This window comes from Scomber scombrus, chromosome 13 (genome assembly GCF_963691925.1).
Source record: "Scomber scombrus chromosome 13, fScoSco1.1, whole genome shotgun sequence".
Taxonomy (NCBI): domain Eukaryota; kingdom Metazoa; phylum Chordata; class Actinopteri; order Scombriformes; family Scombridae; genus Scomber; species Scomber scombrus.
The window spans coordinates 27,183,375-27,207,544 of record NC_084982.1 but is presented as its reverse complement, the minus strand read 5'-3'; the positions used below and the strand labels follow the sequence as shown (position 1 = coordinate 27,207,544).

At 37.6% G+C, this 24,170-nt stretch overlaps 2 protein-coding genes and 3 non-coding genes across 5 annotated transcripts in view; all 5 read right to left on the bottom strand.

Annotated features, from left to right (window-relative positions):
* clasp1a (cytoplasmic linker associated protein 1a) overlaps nucleotides 1-16,608 on the bottom strand; it is a 119,745-nt gene extending 103,137 nt beyond the window's left edge. The window contains exons 1-2 of the mRNA XM_062431453.1: nucleotides 16,463-16,608; nucleotides 9,494-10,315 (exon numbers count right to left, since the gene is read on the bottom strand). Coding sequence (XP_062287437.1) covers nucleotides 9,494-9,691 — 198 coding nt within the window. The 5' untranslated portion in view covers nucleotides 9,692-10,315; nucleotides 16,463-16,608. The remainder of the gene's footprint in view (nucleotides 1-9,493; nucleotides 10,316-16,462) is intronic.
* A 1,882-nt stretch (nucleotides 16,609-18,490) lies between these two features.
* nifk (nucleolar protein interacting with the FHA domain of MKI67) lies at nucleotides 18,491-23,781 on the bottom strand. The gene is made up of 6 exons (XM_062431716.1): nucleotides 23,566-23,781; nucleotides 21,720-21,851; nucleotides 21,158-21,266; nucleotides 20,695-20,906; nucleotides 20,556-20,615; nucleotides 18,491-19,766 (listed from the first exon to the last, which is right to left on the bottom strand). Exons 1-6 carry the CDS (start codon nucleotides 23,686-23,688, stop codon nucleotides 19,509-19,511), a joined length of 894 nt encoding a protein of 297 aa, XP_062287700.1. The 5' UTR covers nucleotides 23,689-23,781; the 3' UTR covers nucleotides 18,491-19,508.
* LOC133993482 (small nucleolar RNA ACA64) lies at nucleotides 19,847-19,975 on the bottom strand. The gene has a single exon (XR_009927066.1). It is a non-coding gene; the product is annotated as a small nucleolar RNA ACA64 (small nucleolar RNA).
* On the bottom strand, nucleotides 21,367-21,497 carry LOC133993478 (small nucleolar RNA ACA64). Its single transcript, XR_009927063.1, has one exon. It is a non-coding gene; the product is annotated as a small nucleolar RNA ACA64 (small nucleolar RNA).
* Nucleotides 22,033-22,161, bottom strand: LOC133993477 (small nucleolar RNA ACA64). Its single transcript, XR_009927062.1, has one exon. It is a non-coding gene; the product is annotated as a small nucleolar RNA ACA64 (small nucleolar RNA).
* Nucleotides 23,782-24,170: the final 389 nt, after the last annotated feature.

Below are 24,170 nucleotides of genomic sequence, written 5' to 3'. Positions count from 1 at the left end.
GTCATATTAGGAAACGTCTGGCTAAAAGAAATGTGTATATGGTGTTTTTACAGCTTTCAAATGTAAAAAAGGATCAAATTTGACCCTGAACAGTATGTAAGGATTAAGAGGAATACAAATCCAGTTTACATGACAGGAAAAGTGTGTTTTTGTACGTGCGACTGAATGTGTGTGCTTATGCTAAGGTTGTGCAAGGTTGATTAATCCACAGCATTAGTGCGAGCTTCAGCATCGTCTCAGGTAGCCACATTTAGCTTTGTTATGTATGAAATCAAATCCAATGCTTTTTTAAGACCTTTGTAAGATTTTCTGTTGTGCTCCAGTCAGTTTTGACCCTGGAGGACGACAGGCATTAACTCACAAATGAGGTATAAGTTGATTTAAATTAGGCATATTTACCATCCTTTCCCAAAAATATGAGTAAAACCTGTGATAATAAGTTGTAATGAAGTTGGCTAAATAGGTCTAACACAGCACTGGATGATAATTTATACTTTTATGCTTTATAAACAAACTAGACCGGGTCAATTTGACCTTTTCAGCCAACTTCATTCCAACTTATTACCACAGGTTTTACACACATTTTTGGAAATCATTTAAATTGAACTATACCTAATATATAAGTATTTGAGAATGCCTGATGTCCTCTTGGGTCAAAACTGAACCAAAGACAACAGGAGGTTTAAGACTATTTCCACGGCTAAATGAATGCACATTCAGGCTCAACTTGATATTAATATAACTAGAATTAAATAGAAATATGAACAGGGATATTTTTGTATCTCCATATAACAATATATGTAGAATCACATTAAGTAATCAGATTAATGCCAACTATGATGAGCCATGTCCTGTTCTTATTATGGCACTCACACAGTTAGCTATATTTCTCATGAAACCAGGCATCACCTCAAAACTTTCAGACCTGCCACAGTTAAAAACGAGACTATTTCAGACCTTAAATCCTGGAAATCTGATATAAGACTTTCTAAGATTTTTTTAAGGATCTGCAGGAGCAAACGTAAGCAGTCAAAGTGTCGCCAAAGGGAAGCGGGCCTCTTGCCATACAGGACACATTATTTACTGTCCAATATCCTGTTGAGACATTATATTTCCCTACAGGGCAACAGAAACAAGCTTTTTATGAGCCAGACTTCAGAGTGATGTTATTCAGCTGCATCCGCAAGCGTTCGGTCGTCTGTGTGTGTGTGTTTTACAACTAATCATCCGTCGGGTTTTTGATGATGTCAGCTTGTCGAGTCCTCCCTGAAGCCACAAACAACCTGATACAAACTATGCTTTGACTTTTCTGTCCATTCACATTGTTTCTGCTGTTGTTTTTATCCTCTAAAGCACCTTGGCACCAAGCATCCCTAAAATCTACTTATCTTCGTCTTGTGTTAGCATCTCCGTGATGCATAAGGTAGCAAATCCTCACATGCTTCTCAAACCTTTTGGACCATCCACCCAATCCATTAGCTATACCCTCGTATCCTTTAGAGGGGTCGCGGTGAGGGGGGGGGGGGGGGGGGGGGGGGACTGGAACCGATCCCAGCAGGCATATTTTCGTTGAAGGACATTAAAAGCAGCAGAGGAGGCAAAAAGCCATTTCAAGACCGGGAAATAAACAAGGACACTGACCACTCAATGGCTCCCTTAAGACAAAGACGGCACCAGTCGTCGTCCCCCCCCTCTGCCTCGAGACTTAAAAAAAGACGAGCTTAGACACATTTCACAAACACTTAAAAACGGAGCTGACTGAAACACGAGGAGACGCCCGGCACAGTGAATGAGAGGCAGCGGCGACGACGGTCGAGCTAAGTTCCTGAGGCATCTGTAGATCAGAAAGGAAGACAAGACTCTGCACCTCCTACCTGCCAATTAAAGGATCAACAATTATCAAAATCATGATTTGGCCGACTGCAATTTTCACATAAAAATGTGGGTCAATAAACCATCTTAAATGAGATACTGTGGTCCTAGCCAGAGTTAGACTTTCTCATCGTCCGTCATTTTGATGGACATGGTCGTAAAAGTTAAGTCATAATTTATTATCAATATTATTTTTGCCTTTATTTGAAAGTAGCTAGCAACAGGAAAGGGAGAGAGGGTTATGACTTACAACAAAGGTTCCTTGCCGAAGTCAAACCAGGGATGTTGCGATTACGAGGCATGCACGGTAACCACTCAGCTACCAATGACGATAAGACATTCATTAGCTTTTGTTCACACGATAATCATTTTAATACATCTTTGCAATATCAGTCAAGACAAACACAACTGGATATCTTTTCTAAATCATTCAGCTCTAGTTGGTGTTATTCTTGGTTTGACTTGTTGTCAGCAAACCTCATAAAAACCAAAGCAAGCCAAAAACAACTTTCATGGTTTTTTTTATCAAAGTCCAGTCAAACAGTTCAGCTTTACTGCCAATATACTGTTTTCTTGTTTGTTTTTTACTTCCAAACTTCAATATCTGCATCATTCCTAGATGTTCTGTCGATATCATATTATCATCGTCACATATAGTAGACAAAGGACCAAACAACCCACATAGGAGAGCTTAAATCTATTCTTCTGTTCTTACACTTCTTAATATTCTGAGTGCATAAGTGCGTTCAACACTGAGAAGTATGGAAACATGCAGCACTATGAGAACCTGGATGGTTTCACTCAAAATGATTCATAAAGTTGAGTGTGTAACTATGGACACTTTTCACCCTCAACGGTCGCCATCTTGGCTCTGTAGCACAAGTACAAATGTAAATCATACATGTGTTTTTTACACTACGCACCACTGTACTGTTGTCACATATAAACCATCAGTAGATTTATTGGGTTAATCTAGCAGTCTGTGATGATTTGATACCAACTACTCGTCATTTTCGGTAAACATAAAACAGCTGTGCTTGATTTAAGACAACACTAACCTGTCGAAATGTGCACACTACGCGAGTACACAGTGGACTAACGGAAGTATGTGATTTAAGACACAGTGTTAGAGTCTGTAAGATAAAACCTACAGCAGCAGTGATTGCTGTGGTCTGTACAGGCCACTTGGTCCAGACATTACAGGTGGCACCAGGTTGTCTGAGCAATCACTTCAGAGCTCATCAACCCGGAAACCAGCTCCTGCCAGCCTCCATCGATTCAGTCAGTGAAATGCCTCGGCTTCACCAGACTCAAACAGAGACCGAGACGGGGAAAAAAAATGACAGAGAGGAGAGGTGACGTGATGGATGACTCCTGATGAGAGCCGAACTGAAGCGAGGTGTGAAAAACCAAAAAAAAAAGGAGACATACAAATCAAATCCTTGTTTATTGTTTGTCTGCTGTTGTTTTGTGGTCCGGCAGCATTTTACATTGAAGGCGGTGTTAAATCTGTCAGCATTAATTCACACTGAAGCCACAAATTCCCCCCACTGGTTGCACAGGAGAGCACTTTTGAATAAAAGCATAAATTGTGGTACTTGTTGTGAACCTTTTCTAAGACTGAATCAAAATAAGAAGCTGAATAAGAGTAAGAGCCTGAGTTTAAGAGCTTTTAGTTTCATTAGAATTCGCCAGAATGATCAACTAAAAAAAATACAACCTAAGGAGAAGTGACTGATGCTCCCTCTTTATTTATAAGAATTTGTTGCATAATCATCATTTAAGGGTCATAAGGTTGTTTCTTTTATTATTAAATCTACCATCATCGTTAGTGTTATACTGCTGAGAGAAGCCGTAGCCTTCTCCGTCGCTACAGTTACGGCTGTAAAATGGATGGATGGACGTATAAAAACATTAGAGGCGGGGCTCTGTTCATTCCTATAAAAGCTGCTCAGTGCCGCATGAAGAAATGTGTTGCATAATCATCATTTTAGGGTCATAATGGATCTACCATCCATTAAAGCTTATTTTAGTGTTGTACTTAAAGATGCGCCCTGGCACATGTATCTCCCCCTTGTGGCAATGAGAGCAATTACAAAAACACTGCAGACACGCGCTTACATCATACTCTCTATAACGAATAACGAGAACTGGATACGGCATCGAAGGAGGGGCCCCGCTCATTCCTATGAAAGCTGCTCAGTGCCGCATGAAGCTAAAAACTATTCTTCCTCTTCTGCTTTGCTTCTGCATCATTGGGCCCATCGAGCAAGTGAACTAGCGACTTTGACTGGCAGAGCCGGCTACTTCTGGTTTAACCCTCTGGCTAACTTGCACGAGGATAAAACGATTTAATCATGAGGCTCTTTTGGACTTTCGTAGTGCGACTGGACCAAATAGATGAAATTCTGATAATAACACGAGTCATTTCACAGACGTCTCTGTCACAATGTAAGTATATGATAAAAACGTGATGTTGTAATTACACAATTTGGCCACTAAGCTATCCTGGGGGGCTTTTAAAATGGTGGATAAATTGTTTAACATGTCAAACAACCCTCCTGCAAAATGACTCACTATCAATATCAGTATTTGATTCAGTCCGATAACATTTGCAAAGTCTTGAAGAGCTGCACGATTACATAATTTTACCCCCATTCAAGTTGTGCAAAGAGCTAACCAGAAGTTCGGCACGGCCAAGAAATCTGCATTCATTCATGCATTCATCCGGCCAGTGTGGGAACATCAAACCCCGACATCAGATTAATAACTCAGTATACTGTGAAATACAGAGAGGTTTATCTGGTGGTAAAAAGGCTGAATCAGCATTGTTTGAACTTGTTTGGCAACAGCTTGAATGACAGAAGACTTTTGAATTTGATTGCATTGAGATCTCTCTTTATGTCTTGTAGCATTGTGCATGAAACATAAGAAGACACGCCCCTAAAAACACACTCAGACTACTACAAGACTAAATTTAACCTTATCTACAGACTACAGATTATCTCCAGAAGCATCACAGAGACGAGCATGCCGCTCCTCGCTCAGTCTGGCTTCTTCCAACAACAAGAACAACAAACCTCTGCATGGAGCCCATCGTTTAGGCGTATGCAGACTTGTTTCTAGAGTTGAATTAGCGGCTAAAAACCTGCTTCTGCTGCTGACTCGACACTCGGAGCACACAGAAGGAAGATCACCGCTCTGGTTAAAAGGTGTCCCGTCTACGGTGCACATGACCCTTATCGTTTGAAAGTGTGTGTGTATGTGTTTGTGCATGAATCATTAAATCGCTGCATTTAGAAACAGTCGGAATAGCCTGGCAGCGGGCCGATCAATGCGTCCCTCTTTAATGCCTCATGTTCATGCTTTTCTGCTGCTTTTAGAAAAAGGCACATTCTCCGGGGCATCGCTGATCACATCACACACACACACACACACACACACACACACACACACACACACAAACACACACACACACACACACACGTTCAGACTGGGCAATCTTTCACACAGAGCATGGGAATGGGAATACTCCTCCTATATTTATCCAAGACGACTGAACTCAAATCTAAGTCAGTTTTTCTGTCTTTTAAGATGCATGAGAAGCTGTGCAGAGTTTTTACCACACACAACATGATGAAATCCTACATTAGTATCATCTTATACTCGACATTACGCCGCTAACGGCTTTACAATAACAGGTTCTGTGACAGAGAGCACACCTGAGACTATCTAAACACTAGTTATATGAAGGATTTAGTCAGTTAGCGTACACAAACACACCTTAATGCTTAAGTAACCATTTGAAGCTGAATATCATTCATTCATACTGCCTGAGACATTCAAATAATATACATTACTTGTTTTTGTAAAGCTCTAAATGGTTTTGGGGGCCCAACCTACATCGCAGACTTTCTGTTATTTTCAAATCCTTCATGAGCTCTCAGATAGTCTGCAGCTGAATTATACACACAATGAAATAGGTAGTAGAGCTTTCTCTAATTATGCTCCAAAATGATGCAATAAACTACCTAAAGCTAGAAGAGATGTGGACTCTGAACGATGGCTGAAGATCTATCTGTATCTATGTAAAGCACTTAGAGCTACATCCTTTATACGAAAGGTGCTCTCATATACATAAACTTTATTATCATTATCTTATATTATTTGCTTTCTATCCAAGATGTATATGAGAATATTAATACTTCTCATGTCTGTGGGCTAAATATGAAGCTAAAGGCAGCAGTCGGTTAACGTAGCTTGGCATAAAACTGACTGATTGACAAGTTATATCATGTTTGTTAAATGAATAGTTAATAGTTTTAATAAGATAGTAGTTATGAGGATTTCTTGTTATGATGTAGCAGTGAAGACTGATGGCTCTAATGGTTATACAATAAACCCCACAGTTCCATAAAGTTCTGCTCATTTTACACTTTACATATAAAATAACATTTCAATCATTATTGCTATGTTATATTTTCATGTCTGAGGTAAAATAGGACATGATATTGTGTGATAGGAGATGTTTAGTGGTGTAAAAGCTAAAAAATACACTATCTCTGCTCTCTGAAACATTAATCAAGGTTTAATCACATGTATTGATCAGTCAGATCCACTATTGATGCTTTCTAAACACATCTGTGCTTCAACATTTGGTAAAGACACTTTTTATGCATGGGGCTGCAGAATATGAACAGTATGTAAAGGGTTAATCTGGGGCTGCAGCTAATGTTCTAAATCAACTGATTGGTTGTTTGGACTTTAAAGTTCAGAGCATTATTAAAAATGTTGATCACTGTTTTCCAAAACCCAAAACGCAACTTTAAAAAGTCACATTTTGTTCTGACCATCAATCAAAAACCCAAATATATTCAGTTTACTGCCACAGAGGACTAATGTAACCAAACAAATGTTCACATTCATGCAGCAGGAACCAGAGAATTTTGGCATTTTCTTCTTTAAACACAGTTCATATCATTTTCTGTCCGTCAACTACTCTACTCTCTAGTTAAATCCATTAAAATGATTGAGTGTAAAACATGTTGTGGTTTTACGATCGCTTTCAGCGTTGGATTATGTCTTGGCCTTCCTGGATTCACCGCTGGTTGCCTGGCAACCTCACAGCGACTACAAAACATCAGATATTTATTCTCAAACTTTGTTTTTGTGTGCAGATTAAATAAATGAGATATAACATGTTAATTTGTGATCTTTAGAGGCAAAAAAAAAAATGGGAATAAGCATATTTCCCAAAAATGTGTAACTATGTTTTTTTTTTTATTATGGCTGAAAACCAGCGGAGACAAAACAGAACTCATGTTGCTGTAGAAACAATTTCCCTTCAGAAGAAATAACTAAAAAACTTTGTGATCTACTTCATGCAGTGACCTCAGACTGAACTGTATTGTCAGCTTGACACAATGTTGAACTCTTTCCAGTCTGTGATATGAAAGAATGAGATCACCCAAAAAAAAAAGAAAAAAAAGAAAAAGGATTTCCACTACGCTTCCTAACCTCTTCCAATGCTTGTTTTCTAAGCACAGAAATCACAGAAAACATGCTGAAGCACTAAATATGACACTTCAGTTTAGATGAGACGACTGTAAAACTCTTTCTTTAAACAGTTGCTTGGTATTAGAGGCGCTCCCCCTCTTCCTCACCCCCCCTCAAACCTCCATTTATGGTGAATGAATCCATCACCCTCTCTCTCTCTCTCTCTCTCTCAAACTGAATAGTTTCCACATTAGTTGCCAAGTGATCAGCTCGGCCTGTTCTGAGGACATTCGCCTCTGTTGGGGCTCGACTGAGAACACGAGTAACGCCACTCACAAACACTTTTTCTAGCGGCTCTGTGGGACCTTAAAAAGAGGAAACATCACCGCCTGCTTCTGACAGGTTTGACAGCCTGACTCACTTAATCCTTGACAAGCTTTTTAGCACCCGGCAGAAACGCAGCTGCATCTTTTTTCCACCAGAGACACAATTTAAGAGTGTTTTAAAGTCTTTAAAGTAAAAAAAACCATACAAAACAAGTTTAAAACAGTGCAGAAGCTTAGTATAATTTAGGAAGGTTTGTGTGCGACCAGTAAAGTATTGGCTGGTTCTTCTCTTTGTGAAGCCTCATATCTGCCGGCTCTGGCCCTCTGCACCCCTTCATCTGAGCGGTAACCAGGCCAGATCCAATTAAGCCGTCTCTTGCTCCACATCCGAAATATTTCATCCTCAAGCTGTGCAGCAGCAGTGCAACGTGGTCAATGTGGTAAAGTGGTCGTTTGCAGCACGCACGCACACACACACACACACATTAAAAAGAGAACAAAAAACGACCCTCCAGGCGAGTGCAACACCTGGAGAAAGAGACATATAACTAAAAAGCTGTGTGTCCCTGAGCTGCAGTATGTAGGGCAAAGAGAGAGAGAGAGGGCATGAATTGGCTTTGCTGACATTTTTAGGCCCAATTCAGAGCTTTAAGTAGAAAAATACAACGTTCACACAGTTACGGCAGAGGAGAGAAAAAAGCTATAAAGGAACTGCTCATGTAATCACGTTTCGGGGTCAGATAAAAAAAAAAATGGTGCCCTAGATTTAACTCCAAAATAAAGCACAAATCAATCACAGGACAAGAATGTGAGCCGGCTCGATGGTGGAGGGGAAACAATAGAAGCAAATTGTCAAAAAACGAAAGAAAAAAGACTGGAAATTCCACCTTAAACAACCAAGAAAAAGGCTATTATGCTGCTGCACAATGACACGCAATGAATGAGAGATATCATTTATACTGTAGAGGGTTGCTGCTTTCCAGTCGCTCCGTGTGTGTGTGTGTGTGTGTGTGTGTGCGTGTGTGTAAGTGTGAACTCACAGAGCGGTAGCATGTATTGATGTTTAAGGACAACTGTCAATGCTCCTGTCCCGTCCTCCTGTCAGCAGACCGTCACCATCTAAATGAGTGACGGCCTTTTCATAACTCAGGGGTTGTTGTGCTCATAAAAAGAAGGCTAAAATAATACTTTGAGAGCATGCTGCTGAAGAAGAGATGGTCCATAGTTGCTTTAAAATGTCAGTAGGTGGGAAAGGACATTGTTAATTGAGGATAGAAACTTTCCTAAAGTCTAAAACTGAAAGCAAAGCATTGCATTTTAGTTGTAGTAAAGGGCTGGGACCCTTCGGACTATTCTCCCCTCATAGTCTCAAGGCTAACATAATACTTTGAGCATAAAGCTGAAGGAGAGATGGTCCATAATAGCTTGAAAATGTCAGTAGGTGGGAAATAAAGTCGTTAATTGAGGATAAAAACTTTCCTAAATTCTAAAACTGAAAAAACCCATTAAATTTGATTTGTAGTAAAGGCTGGGACCCGTCGGACCTAAGCTAAAATATTACTTTGAGCATGCTGCTGAAGGAAAAATGGTCCAAAATTTGCTTTAAATGTCAGTAGGTGGTAAATTCAGTCATTAATTGAGGATAAAAACTTTCCTAAAGTCTAAAATTGAAGGCAAATCATCAAATTTTAGTTGTTATAAAAGGTTGGGACCTTCTCAGGTGGCCCCAATCGTCCCATCATCCCCCCGCCACATAATCCCTATCGCTTCGCTTCCTCATCAGCGTCAGGAGTTTTTACCTTGAAGTTGCTGCAGTTGACCCACGAGCTGGCGATGCCGTCCACCATCTTATCCAGAGCGGTCTGATCCTGCTCCAGGTCGTAGGACTTCTCTTTATCCAGGATGTAGTCGATGATCTCCTGACCCACCTGCAGCCGTCGGCCCATGTCCTTCTGCAGGACCTGGGTCAGGCAGTTCTCCATGCTGGGCTCCATCATCCCGTCCTCAGATGAGTAACCTCCTCTAGTTCCCCTTCCTCAGGCTGCCTTGTTTTTAAATGAATGACTGGCTGCTTACGTTAGCGATCCTCCACTGCTGCTCAGAGCAGCGGGAATGACGGGCTGAACACAAAAAAGGAGCCGCCTGGCGAGTATGTGGCTGGGTTGACCCGGAAAAACAGCAGGATACAAAAGAAAGGAAGAAAGAGACAAGTGTACACAGTCTGCTTGTATTTTTATCCCTAAGGACAGGCCTGCTTTTTGTGCCAAGAGCTAGCCCGCTACGTTAGCAAGCTAGTGGCCGAGCCCTAGGGATGGATGGAGCAGTGTTTGGGGAATGGCAGCAATGCAGCATGTGTGTGTCTGGACAGCAGCTGGGGAAAGTTTACTACTCCCTCCCACTTGGGTTTTTTTTTTTTCCTTTTTTTCTCCCCCCTTCTCTTCTTCTTCTTCTTCTTCTCTTAGAGGAGTCGGAGCCAAACCGCTATAGCAGGGTTGGAAGAGGTGGGTTGTTTTTGGGGGTTTTTTTGGGGGAGAGAAGCAGGCAAAGCAGCAAAATGGGAGATGGAGAGAAGGGCTGGTTCACAGCTCCATATCTTGTCCCGGGATCTGCCCTGGAGAGCCCTGGAGGAGCAGAGGAGAGGAAATAATGTAAATAAATCAAGTTAAATCAGTTGAAATGTTTTAATTGTAGACAAAAATACTCATTCTACATTTATTTCAGGTTTTATTAGTGAATTCAGAGACGTTTATCTAATAGAAATACCCTGTTGATTTACTCTATATGGCCAAAAGTAAGTGGACACCTCTTATTTCTATTATATATTATTTAAGATACAACAATACATTAGAGTATATAGTGGGGTGGCAACAAATAAACAGTTTTATTTCATAATTAATGAATGTGTTTGATTAATTATTTAGTAGTAGTAGTAGTAGTAGTAGTAATAGCCTGTTTCTATAGGACTACATTTATTATAAGACAGAAAAGGAAAACAGCAGCAGCAAAACTATAAAATAAAAATAAAATGAAATACAATTATATAAAGCAATCATACGTAGATTAATAAGTAGATCTTATGTTGCAATTATAAAAAGATTTGGTCTAATAAATGGAAGAAAATAGTGAAACCTTCATGAGAAATAACCATCAAAACATAAAAAATATGCAATTTACATCAAATAAAATGAGGAAACCCCCCCAAAAATGATCTTATTTGCCTCGAAAGGGTTTAAATAATATATAAACTGATCATCAGCATAGATGCAGATTAGTTTTCTGTCCATTAATGAGTCAATTCATTTATTAAAAATTTTATTTAGGAATATAATCTTTAATTTTAATGTGTTTTTGAATGTAATGGTTTTAATTAAGAGTGGATCTTTGTATTTGATTTGTTTTTTATGCTTTTTACACCTTTTAAATATTTTTGTGTGTGTAATTGTTTAAATTAGGAGTTGATGTCTGCTGTCAATGTATCCCTGAGGCAATAAATAAAGGTTGATGATGATGATGATGATGATGATGAATTAATCGCCTAATTATTTTAACTAGTCAACATTCGGCAGCTTTGTGGTGACGACTCTTTCCTGTCTCAACATGAAACATGAGTCTGGTTTGGAGGAACTTGACTTTACTTCCACTCAGAGCTGATCTAACTTAGGATGAACTGGAATGAGCCAGATTTCATCTCCCAATAACCAGTGATTGACCTCACTGAAGCTCATATGACTCAGTGGAAGCTCATCTCTGACACCAGGGTTAAAAACCTTTGTGGAAAGTCTTCCCAGAAAGCTGGAAATAAACTGTAATGCTAAACTTCATTTGTAGTCAAAACCTGGAATATCTGAGTTCCCAGTTAGAAATATAAAATGGAACGACACCTGAAGTCGGATTTGTGACTCAGAAGGTCGGAGGAACCTCACCGGCCCCGATCTCAAAATCCAGGACGGCTACCTCGCTCATCACCGGCGTGAAAGTCGTAGTAATATCCTGTTTATTAGCATTAAATCAGTCGTTAACAATAAGCAGGATCACTGGTTAACCTCACTAGAACTGGTTTCCTGACTTCTTGAACTGGAACAATACAAACTCAGGTATCACGTCGTTCCCGACACTCCGACTTCCAACGACCAAGTTAAAAGGAGAGGAAACTTATATATAGTGTGTAATATACAAGCATTTAAAATACTTTGTACAACCTGACTGATATTATTGGCTGAAATTGCCCCATCATACATATATATATCGGTATCGGTATCTACGTTGTCTGATATGTGCCAATATATTTCTTTAAAGTTATACAGGCAGCATTTTAGGTATATTTGATGGTTAAGATAGATATATATATGTATGGAGCGCTTTGGGTAGTCGAGTGGTTAAAGCACTTGCCACATAAAGTCGGGATGGGAATTACCAGCTAGGCTCCACGATATGATATTATCAATACTTGTGTCACGATAAAATATTATTGCGATTTTAAATATATTGTGATATGCTGCGATATATATATTGCAATTCTCTACATTTTTTCACCTGCAAATTATGTCCCGAAAAGAAAAAAAAAACTTTAATTTTCATTCTTTGCAATTTCTGCGATAAAAGATCGATACTTGGCATCCGTATATCGATACAATACTGTCATGCAAAATATCGCAATACTATGCTGTATGCACTGTTTCCCCCCGCCTCTAAAATAAAGGCAGCGTCCCTAGTTTGAATCCGACCAAAGGAACCTTTGCTGCAGGTCATTCCTCTCTCTCTCTCTCTCTCTCGCTCTCTCTGCTTGACCCGTTTTCTCAATGTTGATAATTATGGTGACTGTCATAAATCTAATACGTCCAAAACAGGTTTCCATGTGGAACATATGTATTTATGTATAGGAGATTATCAGTCGATATATCGGTATTAGTGTCATTTATTTTGTATTTTATTTTATTTTTCTTTGTATCCTTCTTGTTGACCTCATCATGTATTTTTCATGTATGAGTCTGTGTGTATATTGTTGTGTATGATCTGTGTGGAGCCCAGAAAGAGTAGTTAAAACCATTTTTTAACAGCTAACATAGATCCTAATTAGCTCAAATTGGATTTATTTTCACTCTCTAATAGCGGTATCGATATTGTCCCCCCCAAAAAAATCCCGTATCCATCATGTCCTGTTTTAGAGTACTTCCTAATACTGTTAAAAAAGGCTAAATGAATAAATGCTAAATGCCTCTGATGCGGCTTCGCAAACAAAGCAAGAGGAAATGCAGGAAAATCAACATTCAAAAACAGCAAGTATTTGAATGAATTACCTCACACACACACACACACACACACACACACACACACACACCCCTGCTATCTGACAGCTTCCTGACAGCCCACTCCTCCCATGTAAACACCAGTAGGAGGGTTTTTTGGGAGGGGGGTTCAGCTTCAGTAGCAGCTCCTCTTGAACGTTGCTGCATACCCCTCGCTCCACATTTCAAAAGAAAACTGCTCCATCATACACTGACGGAGCTACTCGTCACCGCCAAATAACCCCTGAGCTTTTCCTTTTGTGTGTGTGTGTGTGTGTGTGTGTGTGTGTGTGTGTGTGTGTGTGTGTGTGTGTGTGTGTGTGTGTGTGTGTGTGTGTGTGTGTGTGTGTGTGTGTGTGTGTGACAAGATTATCTTCCAGAAAGGAATGTGTAAACAAACCTTTTTTTTTTTTTCTTTTTTAATCAGACGCTGCGTTTATCAGCCTTTGTTCCTGGAGGTGAAAATCTACCCCTACGTGTTTTGATATGGGCCAAACTCACTGGACCTCGACCTCCTCGCTGACATAATGTGTGAACTAAATTCTCCTCATGAGTGCAAAGTTCTTGTTCAAGCAATAAAATCCTTTTCTTTCTTTTTGTTTTACTAGTTGAGAGTTTAATGTATTCAAGTGTTTAGTTTATTTAACAGGGACGGTGCAGATCAACTAAAGCAATGCAACAGATGTGATGTATATATTAGATGTAATGTTGCAGCTAAACATTGAAATCCAGGCTAAAAAAAGCAGCTGAATAAATAAGATTCTGGATAAAAAATGACAGAATTAATAATAATCTGATATGTGTGTATGTGTATGAGTCAAGTATTGAAGTGTGAGAGTGTGTGTGTGTGTGTGTGTGTGTGTGTGTGTGTGTGTGTGTGTGTGTGTGTGTGTGTGTGTGTGTGTGTGTGTGTGTGTGTGTGTGTGTATGAGTGTGAATAAATGCTATAAAAGAAGCTGCAATAGTCTGAGTGTAATATGTTTAAAAATGATGCATTAACACTGTAAAAAAATCTGTTTTTAAAGGACAAGTTCACACTTTTTTACGGCTGTCTTAAAGCAACAGTCAGGTTACCCGAATAAACACTATAAAAACAGGTTTTTCTTGCTATAATCATTCATCCACAATCCTTCTCCTGTGCAAAAAATGTATTTAAAAGTTTAATCTGAAGCTAATATGAAGCTACAGTCGTCCAAAATGAGTCAAATCTTCATCTTCTATGTTTCAACGTTACAGTGTTTTTAGTGCCAAAGTCTTTTTGTTACTATACTTCCACCACAGCTCAACAGGGAAACACTAAGAGGAGAATTTGATGCTTAAAAGACTGTAAATGTGTCAGATATCAGCTTGATATGACTAACTCAGACTGCTGGAGCTGAATAGAAAGCTTCACATCTACTTTTAAAATGACTGTGAGGATTGTTGATAATCATATTTATACAGAAAGTCCTTATATCAAGTATGTCCCATTCATTCTCTGAGCAGCTGCATTAACCATAACATATATATTATTATGCTACATGTGTGTTAAGTAATTGTAATTTAGTCATTTGTGCTCCAAAAGTAATTTTTAGAGAATTAGCAGCATCTCCACCTTAAAAAAATACATAATACATCTTAGCTCGACCACATGAATAAACATATTTAAAGCAGCTTGGATTGATTTGTTGTGTCCAGTGTGACAATATGTATGTTAGTGCCACTGTTGATTATTGTCTAATAATACACTCTATTATTTATCTTGATTTTATGAAGTATTTTTGAGGGTGTGGACCCCAAGAAGAAGGAAGTAGAGTAACACAAAGAGGAGAATTTGATGCTAAAAAGACAGTAAATGTGTCAGATATCTGCTGAAGCTGAATAGAAGCTATAAGGAGATCTTTTAATAGTCGGTATGAACAGAAAACCCACTTTTACTATTCATATGGACACGTGAAAAATTGCTAACCATGTCCTTTAAACCATAATCCAATACATTGTGATATTATTATACCACCTTAAAAACTGTTGTTGTTATTTTTACCATCCTATTTATTCAAATTTGCATCAGACCTACTCTGGGAAACACAAAGAGGGAGAATTTGATGCTAAAAAAGACGGTAAATATGACAGATATCCACTCAAATAAGCTTCACGTCTAATTTTAAATACATTTTTGCACATTTACACTCTTTTTAGTGTCAAATTCCCTCATTTTGTTACTATAATTCCACCACAGCTCAACAGGGAAACACAAATAGGGATAATATGATGCTGAAAAGACTGTAAATGTGTCCGATATCCACTTGATATGACTAACTCAGACTGCTGAAGCCTCCATATAAGCTTCAGATTAACTTTTAAATGCATTTTTTTCACGCTAAATGAATGTGGATTTTGTCGTCTATCACTTTACACTGAAAGCACATTTGAAGGAGATCTTTTAATAGTCAGTATGAACAGGAGGAAAACCGTCTTTCACTGCTCATACGGACACCTGACTGCTGTTTTAAGGACACACTAGGGGGTTAAAAAAAAATGGTGAACTTGTCCTTTAAACCACAAAGCATTATAATATCATACCACCTTAAATCTGCTGTTTTATTTTAATCATCACCCCATTTAATCAAGTCTGCATTAAACCTACTCTCACCTACGACAGGCCCACTCATCCTTTGCAACCAGATTTTGATTGGTGTCACACACAAACAAACACACACACACAGACATATACACACAAATATACACAGACACACATATATATATATATATATACACACAAATACACACACATAGCTCTCTCTATTGCTTTTGTGCAACGTATTCAAGTCTGCATTAAACCTACTGACAGGCCACTCATCCTTTTCAACCAAATTTGCTTGGTGTCACACTAATACACACACATATTCACACAAATATACACATATATATAAACACAAATACACACACATAGCTCTCTCTCTCTCTCTGCTTTTGTGTATTCAAGTTTGCATCAAAGCTACTGACAGGCCACTCATCCTTTGCAACCAGATTTTGCTTGGTGTCACACTAATACACACACACACACATATACACCTATATACACACAAATACACACATATATACACACAAATACACACACATAGCTCTCTATTGCTTTTGTGCAACGTTAGCTGCTAGCACAACCACCATTAAAACAAACACCTTTCCTTTTTGTGTGTGTGTGTGTGTGTATTTCTTTACAATAAAACAGCTGATTTTTTTTTTAACACACCCTGCAAGACAACAGTAGGTGTGTGTCTGTGTGTGTATGTGTGTGTAGGTGTGTGTGTGTGTGTTATAGAGAGAGAGGTGGAGGAGAAGAAGAAGAAGAAGGGAGCAGGAGGAGGGAGGTGGTGGTGAGGGTTGATAAAAGCTAAAGCTAGCCTTTCAATGAAACGTCAGGCAGAGCAGAGCAGACAGACAGGCAGCAACACACACAAAAGGCGAGAAACATGAACATAAAACGTGTGTGTGTGTACTCACCATATCGTGCATGAAGGGCGAGGCTTGTCTGAATATGTAGCTCCTCAGTTTCTGTATTAAATATACCCAAAAAAAGCCTCTCTCTCTGGTGTGTATGTGTGTGTCTTTCTCTTTCTTTCTCTCTCTCTCTCTCTCTCCCTCTCTCTCTCTCTCTCTCTCTCCACCCGGAATGCTGCCTGCAGGACAAGAATGGGATCGTCGTGCGCATGCGCAGTCGATGCAGGGATGATGTTGGCACTTGGAAAACTGTCGCATGGCAATGTGAAAAAAAAGGGGGAGGAGGGTGAGTCTTTTTTTTTTGGAGGTATAAATCGACCTCTAGCGACATCTACTGGTCGAATTGGCTCTGTGGTTTATATTATATGCAGTGGAAAAGGTTTATTTTATTTTAAATAGAGGCTTTAAGTCCACAAGGGGGATAAAATCCAGTGTTATTTAGTGTAAAAATGCATTTGCTTCTTACATACTGTTCATATTCATGACTCATAATTAGTCTCTAAACTAATTCACATTCATAAATAACTCCCATCAGTCATTAATAAATGTTTGATTAATCCTTATGTTGTTATATTATATTATATTTTATTAGGTTTGATGTACTGTTGTTGTTATTTAATGTGTCTTTGAGTGCTTTGAAAGGCGCCTTTAAATAAAATGCATTATTATCATTATTATTAATAGTAGTAGTAGTAGTAATAATAATAATAATGGTAATAATATATAACCATTATTATTATTATTGTTAATCTTGTGGAAAAAATATATTCACAATCACTATTTTATGGTCCAGGAGAACATTTACTAGAATACATAGAAATATATATAATACATATAAAAAACAACATGTTTAAATGCAGATTCTTGTATAAAAATGTGTATATGCTGCACACACAAAAATTAAAAAAATGTAAAAGATGCATTTTATTTCCATATTTGTATACTGTGAGTCACATTAGGAAAAGTTAAAGCTAAAAGAAATGTGTATATGGTGTCTTTAAAGCTCTCAAATGCTCAAAAATGGGTCAAATTTGAAGCTTTATGTTCATGGCCTGTCAAAGGTGAGAGTAGGTCTGATGCAAATTAAATAAATAGGATGGTAAAATAACAGTTTTAAGGGGGTATAATAATACACACAATCACGTGTGTGAGTGTTGCTGGAGCTGAGAGAATATATTTTACGTTATATGTTCCCTCTTCACTTCACCACAAACTACTTATCTTTTCAGAGCAGTTTTGCACTAGTTTCCTATTCCTATGACACAGTTAAAGGACATAAATCATCAGCCAGTTGTCTACATGTCCAGTCATTTAAAAGTAGATGATCAGCTTCTATTGAGCTTCAGCAGTCTGAGTCATATCAAGTGATATCTGACACATTTACAGTCTTTTTAGCATCAAATTCTTCTCTTAGTGTTTCCCTGTTGAGCTGTGGTGGAAGTATAGTAACAAAAAGACTTTGGTACTAAAAACACTGTAACGTTGAATAAAAGACTTGATTTGACTCATTTTGGACGACTGAAGCTTCATATTAGCTTCAGATTCACCTTTAAACAGGAGGAAGGCTGTGGATGAATGATTATAGCAAGAAAAACCTGTTTTAATAGTGTTTATGTGGGTAATCTGACTGTTGCTTTAAGGCAGCCATAAAAAAAGTGTGAACTTGTCCTTTAAAAACAGAATTATTACAGTGTTAATGCATCATTTCTAAACATATTACACTCATTATTGCAGCTTCTTTTTTTAGCATTTATTCACCCAAACACTTAAATGTCAATGCAATACTTGACTCATGCTTATACACATATATCAGTTTTATTCATTCTGTATTTTTAGCTTCAGGATAAATATTTAAGTAGATTTTTGCACAGGAGGAGGACTGTAGATTTAGTCCTTCATCACTTCCACTATAAGTACTTTATGAAAGGATCTTCTAATGGTCAGTATGAACAGGAGGAATGATTATAGTACTCACATTTACTGACTGTTAATCAAAGTAAAACACCCACACATACACACAAGCTACAGCAATTAGTTTATTGTCTTACAGTCTTTAGGATCACACACTATTTACAGTTTCTAGTAAAGGGACAGTTGTGGTTTTATTACTTATCAATGCAACTTATTATTATACAATACAGGCAGTTAAAGGTACAATACCTTCTATTTGTTGTGTAACGTAACATTTCATTGCAGAATTTCATACTTGCATTGTATTATTTTTGCAGCTTGAGTGTGCCGTACTTCATATCTAAAAGCAACAAAGTTCAAGCACATTATAAAGTGAGCGACACTGACATTGATAAGATTAGAAAAAGCATATTATTAATATTAACGATGGCTGTTCAAAGTGTCCAGTTAGGCTTTGACAGTGCCATCAGTACACACAATAACCCTCAAACAGCAAGATTGATTTCAGCCATCATTAATTTCATAATACACATTTTACATTTCCCTACTGTGACATGTTTAAAAGTCTTTATTTTTCCTTTAAAATAAACATCCTGTGTATTAAAATGACGGCTCCAGAGTAGATTCTCATATTTATTCTTTAAAGATCATCGTACATATTACAAATTTAACCACATTTTCTTTAGACAAATGTGGTTAAAAACACACACACACACACACACATACATACATACACACACACACACAAAAAGAAAACTTGCTCCTGTCTTGCATTAACATTACAGCCCTATAAGGGGGAAGAAAACAGCTTGCTCCAGAACTGATTTAATGTATATTTATATTTATGACATTGTAAAAGACGTCCAGGCCGGGGTTTTATTCTGAGCATCGTTCATAATACTCATAATTTATACCTACAATTAATCTGGAATCTTTAATGATAATAATAATAATAATAATAATAATAATAATAAGAGCTTCTTTCTAGACCGTTATGTGATTTCCACATAATAATTTAAAGAAGAGATACTCAGTGATTTCAGTTCGAAGCTTTTCTGAAACTCAAAGCAAAATCAAAGACCACACGTGATCCTGCTCTGACCACCAGAGAACCAAGTCCACCTTAAAACAAAGACTTTCACTGTGGCTCCGCCTCCTCTGTGGCGGGTTTGTCTCCTTCGGACGGCTCCTCGCCCTCCGACTCATCTCCCTCCTCCTCCTCCTCCTCTTCTCCTTCTTCATTATCGCTGCCTTCCTCTTCCTCTGAGGAACCCTCTTCTTCGTCTTTATCCACAGCAGGAATCTTGAGGATGATCTCGTCGTCCCCGTCGTCGTCCCCGACAACCATCGACTTCCTCCTCTCCAGCAGGGAGGGGGTGCAGACAGGTGTGGGGCCCTGGAGTGGAGGAGAAGCTTGTTAAAGTCACATGTAGTCACATTTTAATACTGAGCAGAAGCTGATTGGTTGACAGGTCAGTTTGTTGGTACATGGGTTTTATCACGATGACACCAGAAGACACGCAATAAGCTTAACGCACCAAAATAATGTCGGCACAGTTATCTGAGCCCAGACCACTGAGAGACCCGGGCTCATTTTCAGACTGTGCCAGAGTTAAATATATTATTACATGTAGAGATTAGATAAGACATTTTAAACTCCAACTATTTATATAAGTCAAATTATCATTTTGAGTCATTTTTTAAAGTCCTTATTCTCTGATTCTAGCCTCACAAATATAAATATAATCTGGTTTATTGAATATCTTTAGGTTGTTGCACTGTTCGTCGGGACAAAGGAGATTTAAATACGACAAATTTTCGCCATTTTCTGTCATTTTATAGGCCAAACAATCAACAAATTAGCAGGTAATCTCCAAATGTTAAGAAGTCAAAAATAATTTCTTTGTATTGTATGGAAGATCATTTCCACCACAAAAAATAGATTCTAGCTTCTGAAATATAAATATGTTCAGATTTATTTTGTCTCCTGTAAAAATAAAATAATCTGGGTCCATTCCTGCCACAAAAAAACTAAACTGTCTCAAATATAAATGGCAAATTTTCATTGTCATTTTATAGATTAATTAATCTCAACAACTAATCTCTTAATCAAGACAATAATTAACACATTCATCAGCAATTAAAATCATTAGCTGAAGCCCCAGATGTTTGTGTGTTGCCTTACATCGCTACACGTTGAAGCGTCCATGCCGTCAGACTTCTTCTTCTTAGGCACCTGAGAAGCCTGAAAACAAAGAGAGAAGGAAAGGTTACAAAAGACCAAGAACCAACATGATTTTTAGTCAAGGGATGATTTCACTTACGAATCCTGGGAATTCGTATTCGATGCCGTGTGCAGCGAGCCTCTTGCGGAGCTTCGACTCTTTACGCAGCAGCTTGTCCGTCATCTTGGCGATCTGCTCGGCCGTGCGCTCCTTGTTGTAGCGTCCTACGGCGGGATGAGACGGCTTTTTAAATTCCTTCTGAGAGCCGACAAACAGCTTCTCGTGTACCTTCTCCGGCTCGACCACGTGACCTGAGAAACAAGAGGAGACGTGTTTAGAGCTCTGAGCCGACAGTAACTTAATATTAAGAGTTATTTAGTAGTAAATCCTGTTAACAGACAATTAAAATTATATAAAGATGCATCACATTTTAGCACTACTGGGATCTATTTTTTAATCATTTATGTGCTTTAATCCATGTCTCAGGTGACATTCCTCCACTCTGTAGTAAAAACTGGAGTCATGCTGATTATTAACAGATTCATATTTGCATTTTACTCACATTTGATGAGTCTCTCTCCCATCAGGTAATTATTCATGGTCTCTGCAACAATCTTAGCAACTTCATCGCAGTCAAACTCTACGAATGCGTAACCTTTGCTTCCACCTGTCTGCAAATGAAGAGATATGAGATAAAGAGAGAAAATATTATATTTCTTGATGACTTCATTCATACCACATATTTTCTATTTGATGCATTCAAAGAGTTTCATTTGTTGGCCCATGGGTTTAATCACTCTGCAAATGAGTGAGCAGGTGATTAGCTTATATGTGCCAGAATACTTTAGGCTCATTTATCTGAACTCAGATCACTGATGCACCTGAGATCATTTTCAGTCCGAGCCAAAATCAGTCTGATCAGTGAGGGGAGACGACTCAGAACTTAGAAAATCTAAATATTTTCAGGTTACTTGATTTCTAAAGGACAGGACCAGCTCAAAATTATCTTTTTCTCCTCTTTATCTTGTATAAATGCATTTTTTTAACTTTCTAAGTCTGGTTTAGCACTGTCAAATACGTCAAACATGTTTATTTTAATTCATTAACTTCATGTTGAGTGTTACCTTTTTACTCCTGGACAGCCGCAGTCGGAGGACTTTCCCAAACTGTTCAAAGTAAGTTTTGAGTTGAGGTTCAAACAACCCGAGAGGTAAATGTCCGACATAAATCACTCCGGGTGTCACACGAACCACTCCCTTAAAGAAAGACAAATAAAAATACAATAAATAAAAAGGATGAAGTTACACAGACATTACATGCATATTTGTATAATATAGAGATAATTCTGTATTTATACAAGTTTTAATGGGTTTAGTTCGTTAAAGTCACATTTGCTCATTTTGAACACTGAGCAGAAGCTGATTGGTTCACAGGTCAGTTTGTTGGTACATGGGTTTTATCACGATGACACCAGGAGACACGCAATAAGCTTAACGCACCAAAATTATGTCGGCACAGTTATCTGAACCCAGACCACTGAGAGACCCGGGCTCATTTTCAGACTGTGCCAGAGCTAAATATATTATTACATGTAGAGATTAGATCATTTTGAGTCATTTCTGATGGGGGAAAAACTGTCCTAATTTCCTGGTTCTAGCTTCTCAAATATAAATATTATCTGGTTTATTGAATATCTTTAGGTTGTTGCACTGTTGGTCGGGACAAAGGAGATTTAAAGACGTCAACTTATCACCATTTCCTGTCATTTTATAGGCTAAACAACTAATAACAATTAACAGGTAATCTCCAACTGTTAAGAAGCCAAAAAATAATTTCTTTAAAAATTGTATGGAAGATAATTTCCACCATCAAAAATTTGATTCTTGGGCAAATTGTTATAAAACAAACAATTAATCAGCAGAATATTAGAGAAAGACAATAAAACAATAAAAATACAAGAAATAAAAAGGATGAAGTTACACAGACATTACATGCATATTTGTATAATATAGAGATAATTATGTATTTATACAAGTTTTAATGGGTTTATTTCATATATATATATATATAAACACAGAGCTTTTCTTAGAAGACATTCATGTTAACAGCAGCAGGAAAAACTCAGTGTAGATTTTTTTTTTAATTAATTAAATCTAATTAGCAGCCACGTCACATTAAATTTGGGGAACTAACTAAATTTATAACACGTGTTTTTTTTTCTACTGTGACGAATCAATTTGTCTGCTGTGTAAAAAGCCTTTTTATCTTCCTCCTTTACTATTAATGACTTTTTAATTTCACTTTCTATACAAAGGCTATTTAAAACACATGACATACACGTGTACACATATACGTTACTGGATTACTTAAAAGTTTATAATAAGTATATAATTATAATAAAATTGTGCTACTCTAACATGTTTTCCTGTCTATAGCTGCATATTTAAGCTTCACTGTGCAGAAAGTGAAAATGCAAAGTTTAAAGGAGAATTTAAAAAAAAAATGTACATATATTTTTGACACATTTTTTGTCAGGCTTTTTAATTTTTGCTTTATTTCTTGGATTAATCATTAGTCAACCAGTTAGTCTACATTAATCAGCCCGTAATTAGATAATTGATTCATTGTTTTAATCACTTTTGAAGCACAAATGTGGAGAAAAAAATGTTTAGTTTCAGCTTCTTCTAATTACTTTTCTTTGTCGCACATGATGGATCAGATAAAACCACACGTGTCTAAATTAATAATTATCACTGCTTTTTAACATTTTATGGACAAAACTATGAACTAATCAATCAATCATTCAAGCCAATAACGGATCATTAATCTGGTAAACAAAGCAACACATGACGTGGAGAAGCAGATAGACTTTATTTTATTTTAAAGGAGTCAGAAGATTAAAAAGTAAAAGATTTAAAACCAGATCTAAAACATGAATCGTGATGTTTCTGTAGTTTAGCTCAAACCCACCTTAGCTGATTTCTTCTTCTTCGCCTCCTGGACCTTCTTCTTGAAGTCAGACTCTTGTTTTGGGTTTAAAGCCAGCAGCTCTTTGGCTGGTTTAGACCCAGACTCTGCTTTAGTCTCAGTCATATTGACTATAACCTGATTATATAACTAATATAAAAATAAGTCTGTCTGTACTGAAGCTATGCAGACACCACGTTGGTTTGCTCATCCGGTTGAACCACGTGTGACCTGAAGCCAAAGAGATGACCAGGAAGGATTTAAATGAGTCTGAACTACAGAGGAGCAGCCAGAGCAGCGCCACCTGCTGGTCGGAGTATCTCATTTCAGCCTCATATCCTAGGTTACTTTGGAAATGTAATAGGTTAGAGATTACTAGTTAGTTCCTCTATTTAAAATATAATAATAAGTAATGTAACTATTTAATAATAAAAATGTATTATTATATTTTAATAAAGTTTTTCATGGATACTGACATGATTTATAAGGGAGATCATTTCTTATAAAGCAACATGTATCTCTCATTTGAAAATGTATTCATTATTTCATGTAGATTTTGGAATATAAAATAAAGATATTTGATGAATAAAGTGAGTTTAATTGGTACT

What these genes read in the sequence shown, in the direction of transcription:
- nifk (XM_062431716.1), bottom strand. Translation starts at nt 23,688, where the DNA reads ATGACTGAGACTAAAGCAGAGTCTGGGTCTAAACCAGCCAAAGAGCTG. An exon ending in AGAAGAAGAAATCAGCTAAG is followed by an intron (nt 21,852 to 23,565) that starts GTGGGTTTGAGC and finishes TCTTTCTTTAAG; the next exon opens with GGAGTGGTTCGTGTGACACC. An exon ending in GGGAGAGAGACTCATCAAAT is followed by an intron (nt 20,907 to 21,157) that starts GTGAGTAAAATG and finishes CTTGTTTCTCAG; the next exon opens with GTCACGTGGTCGAGCCGGAG.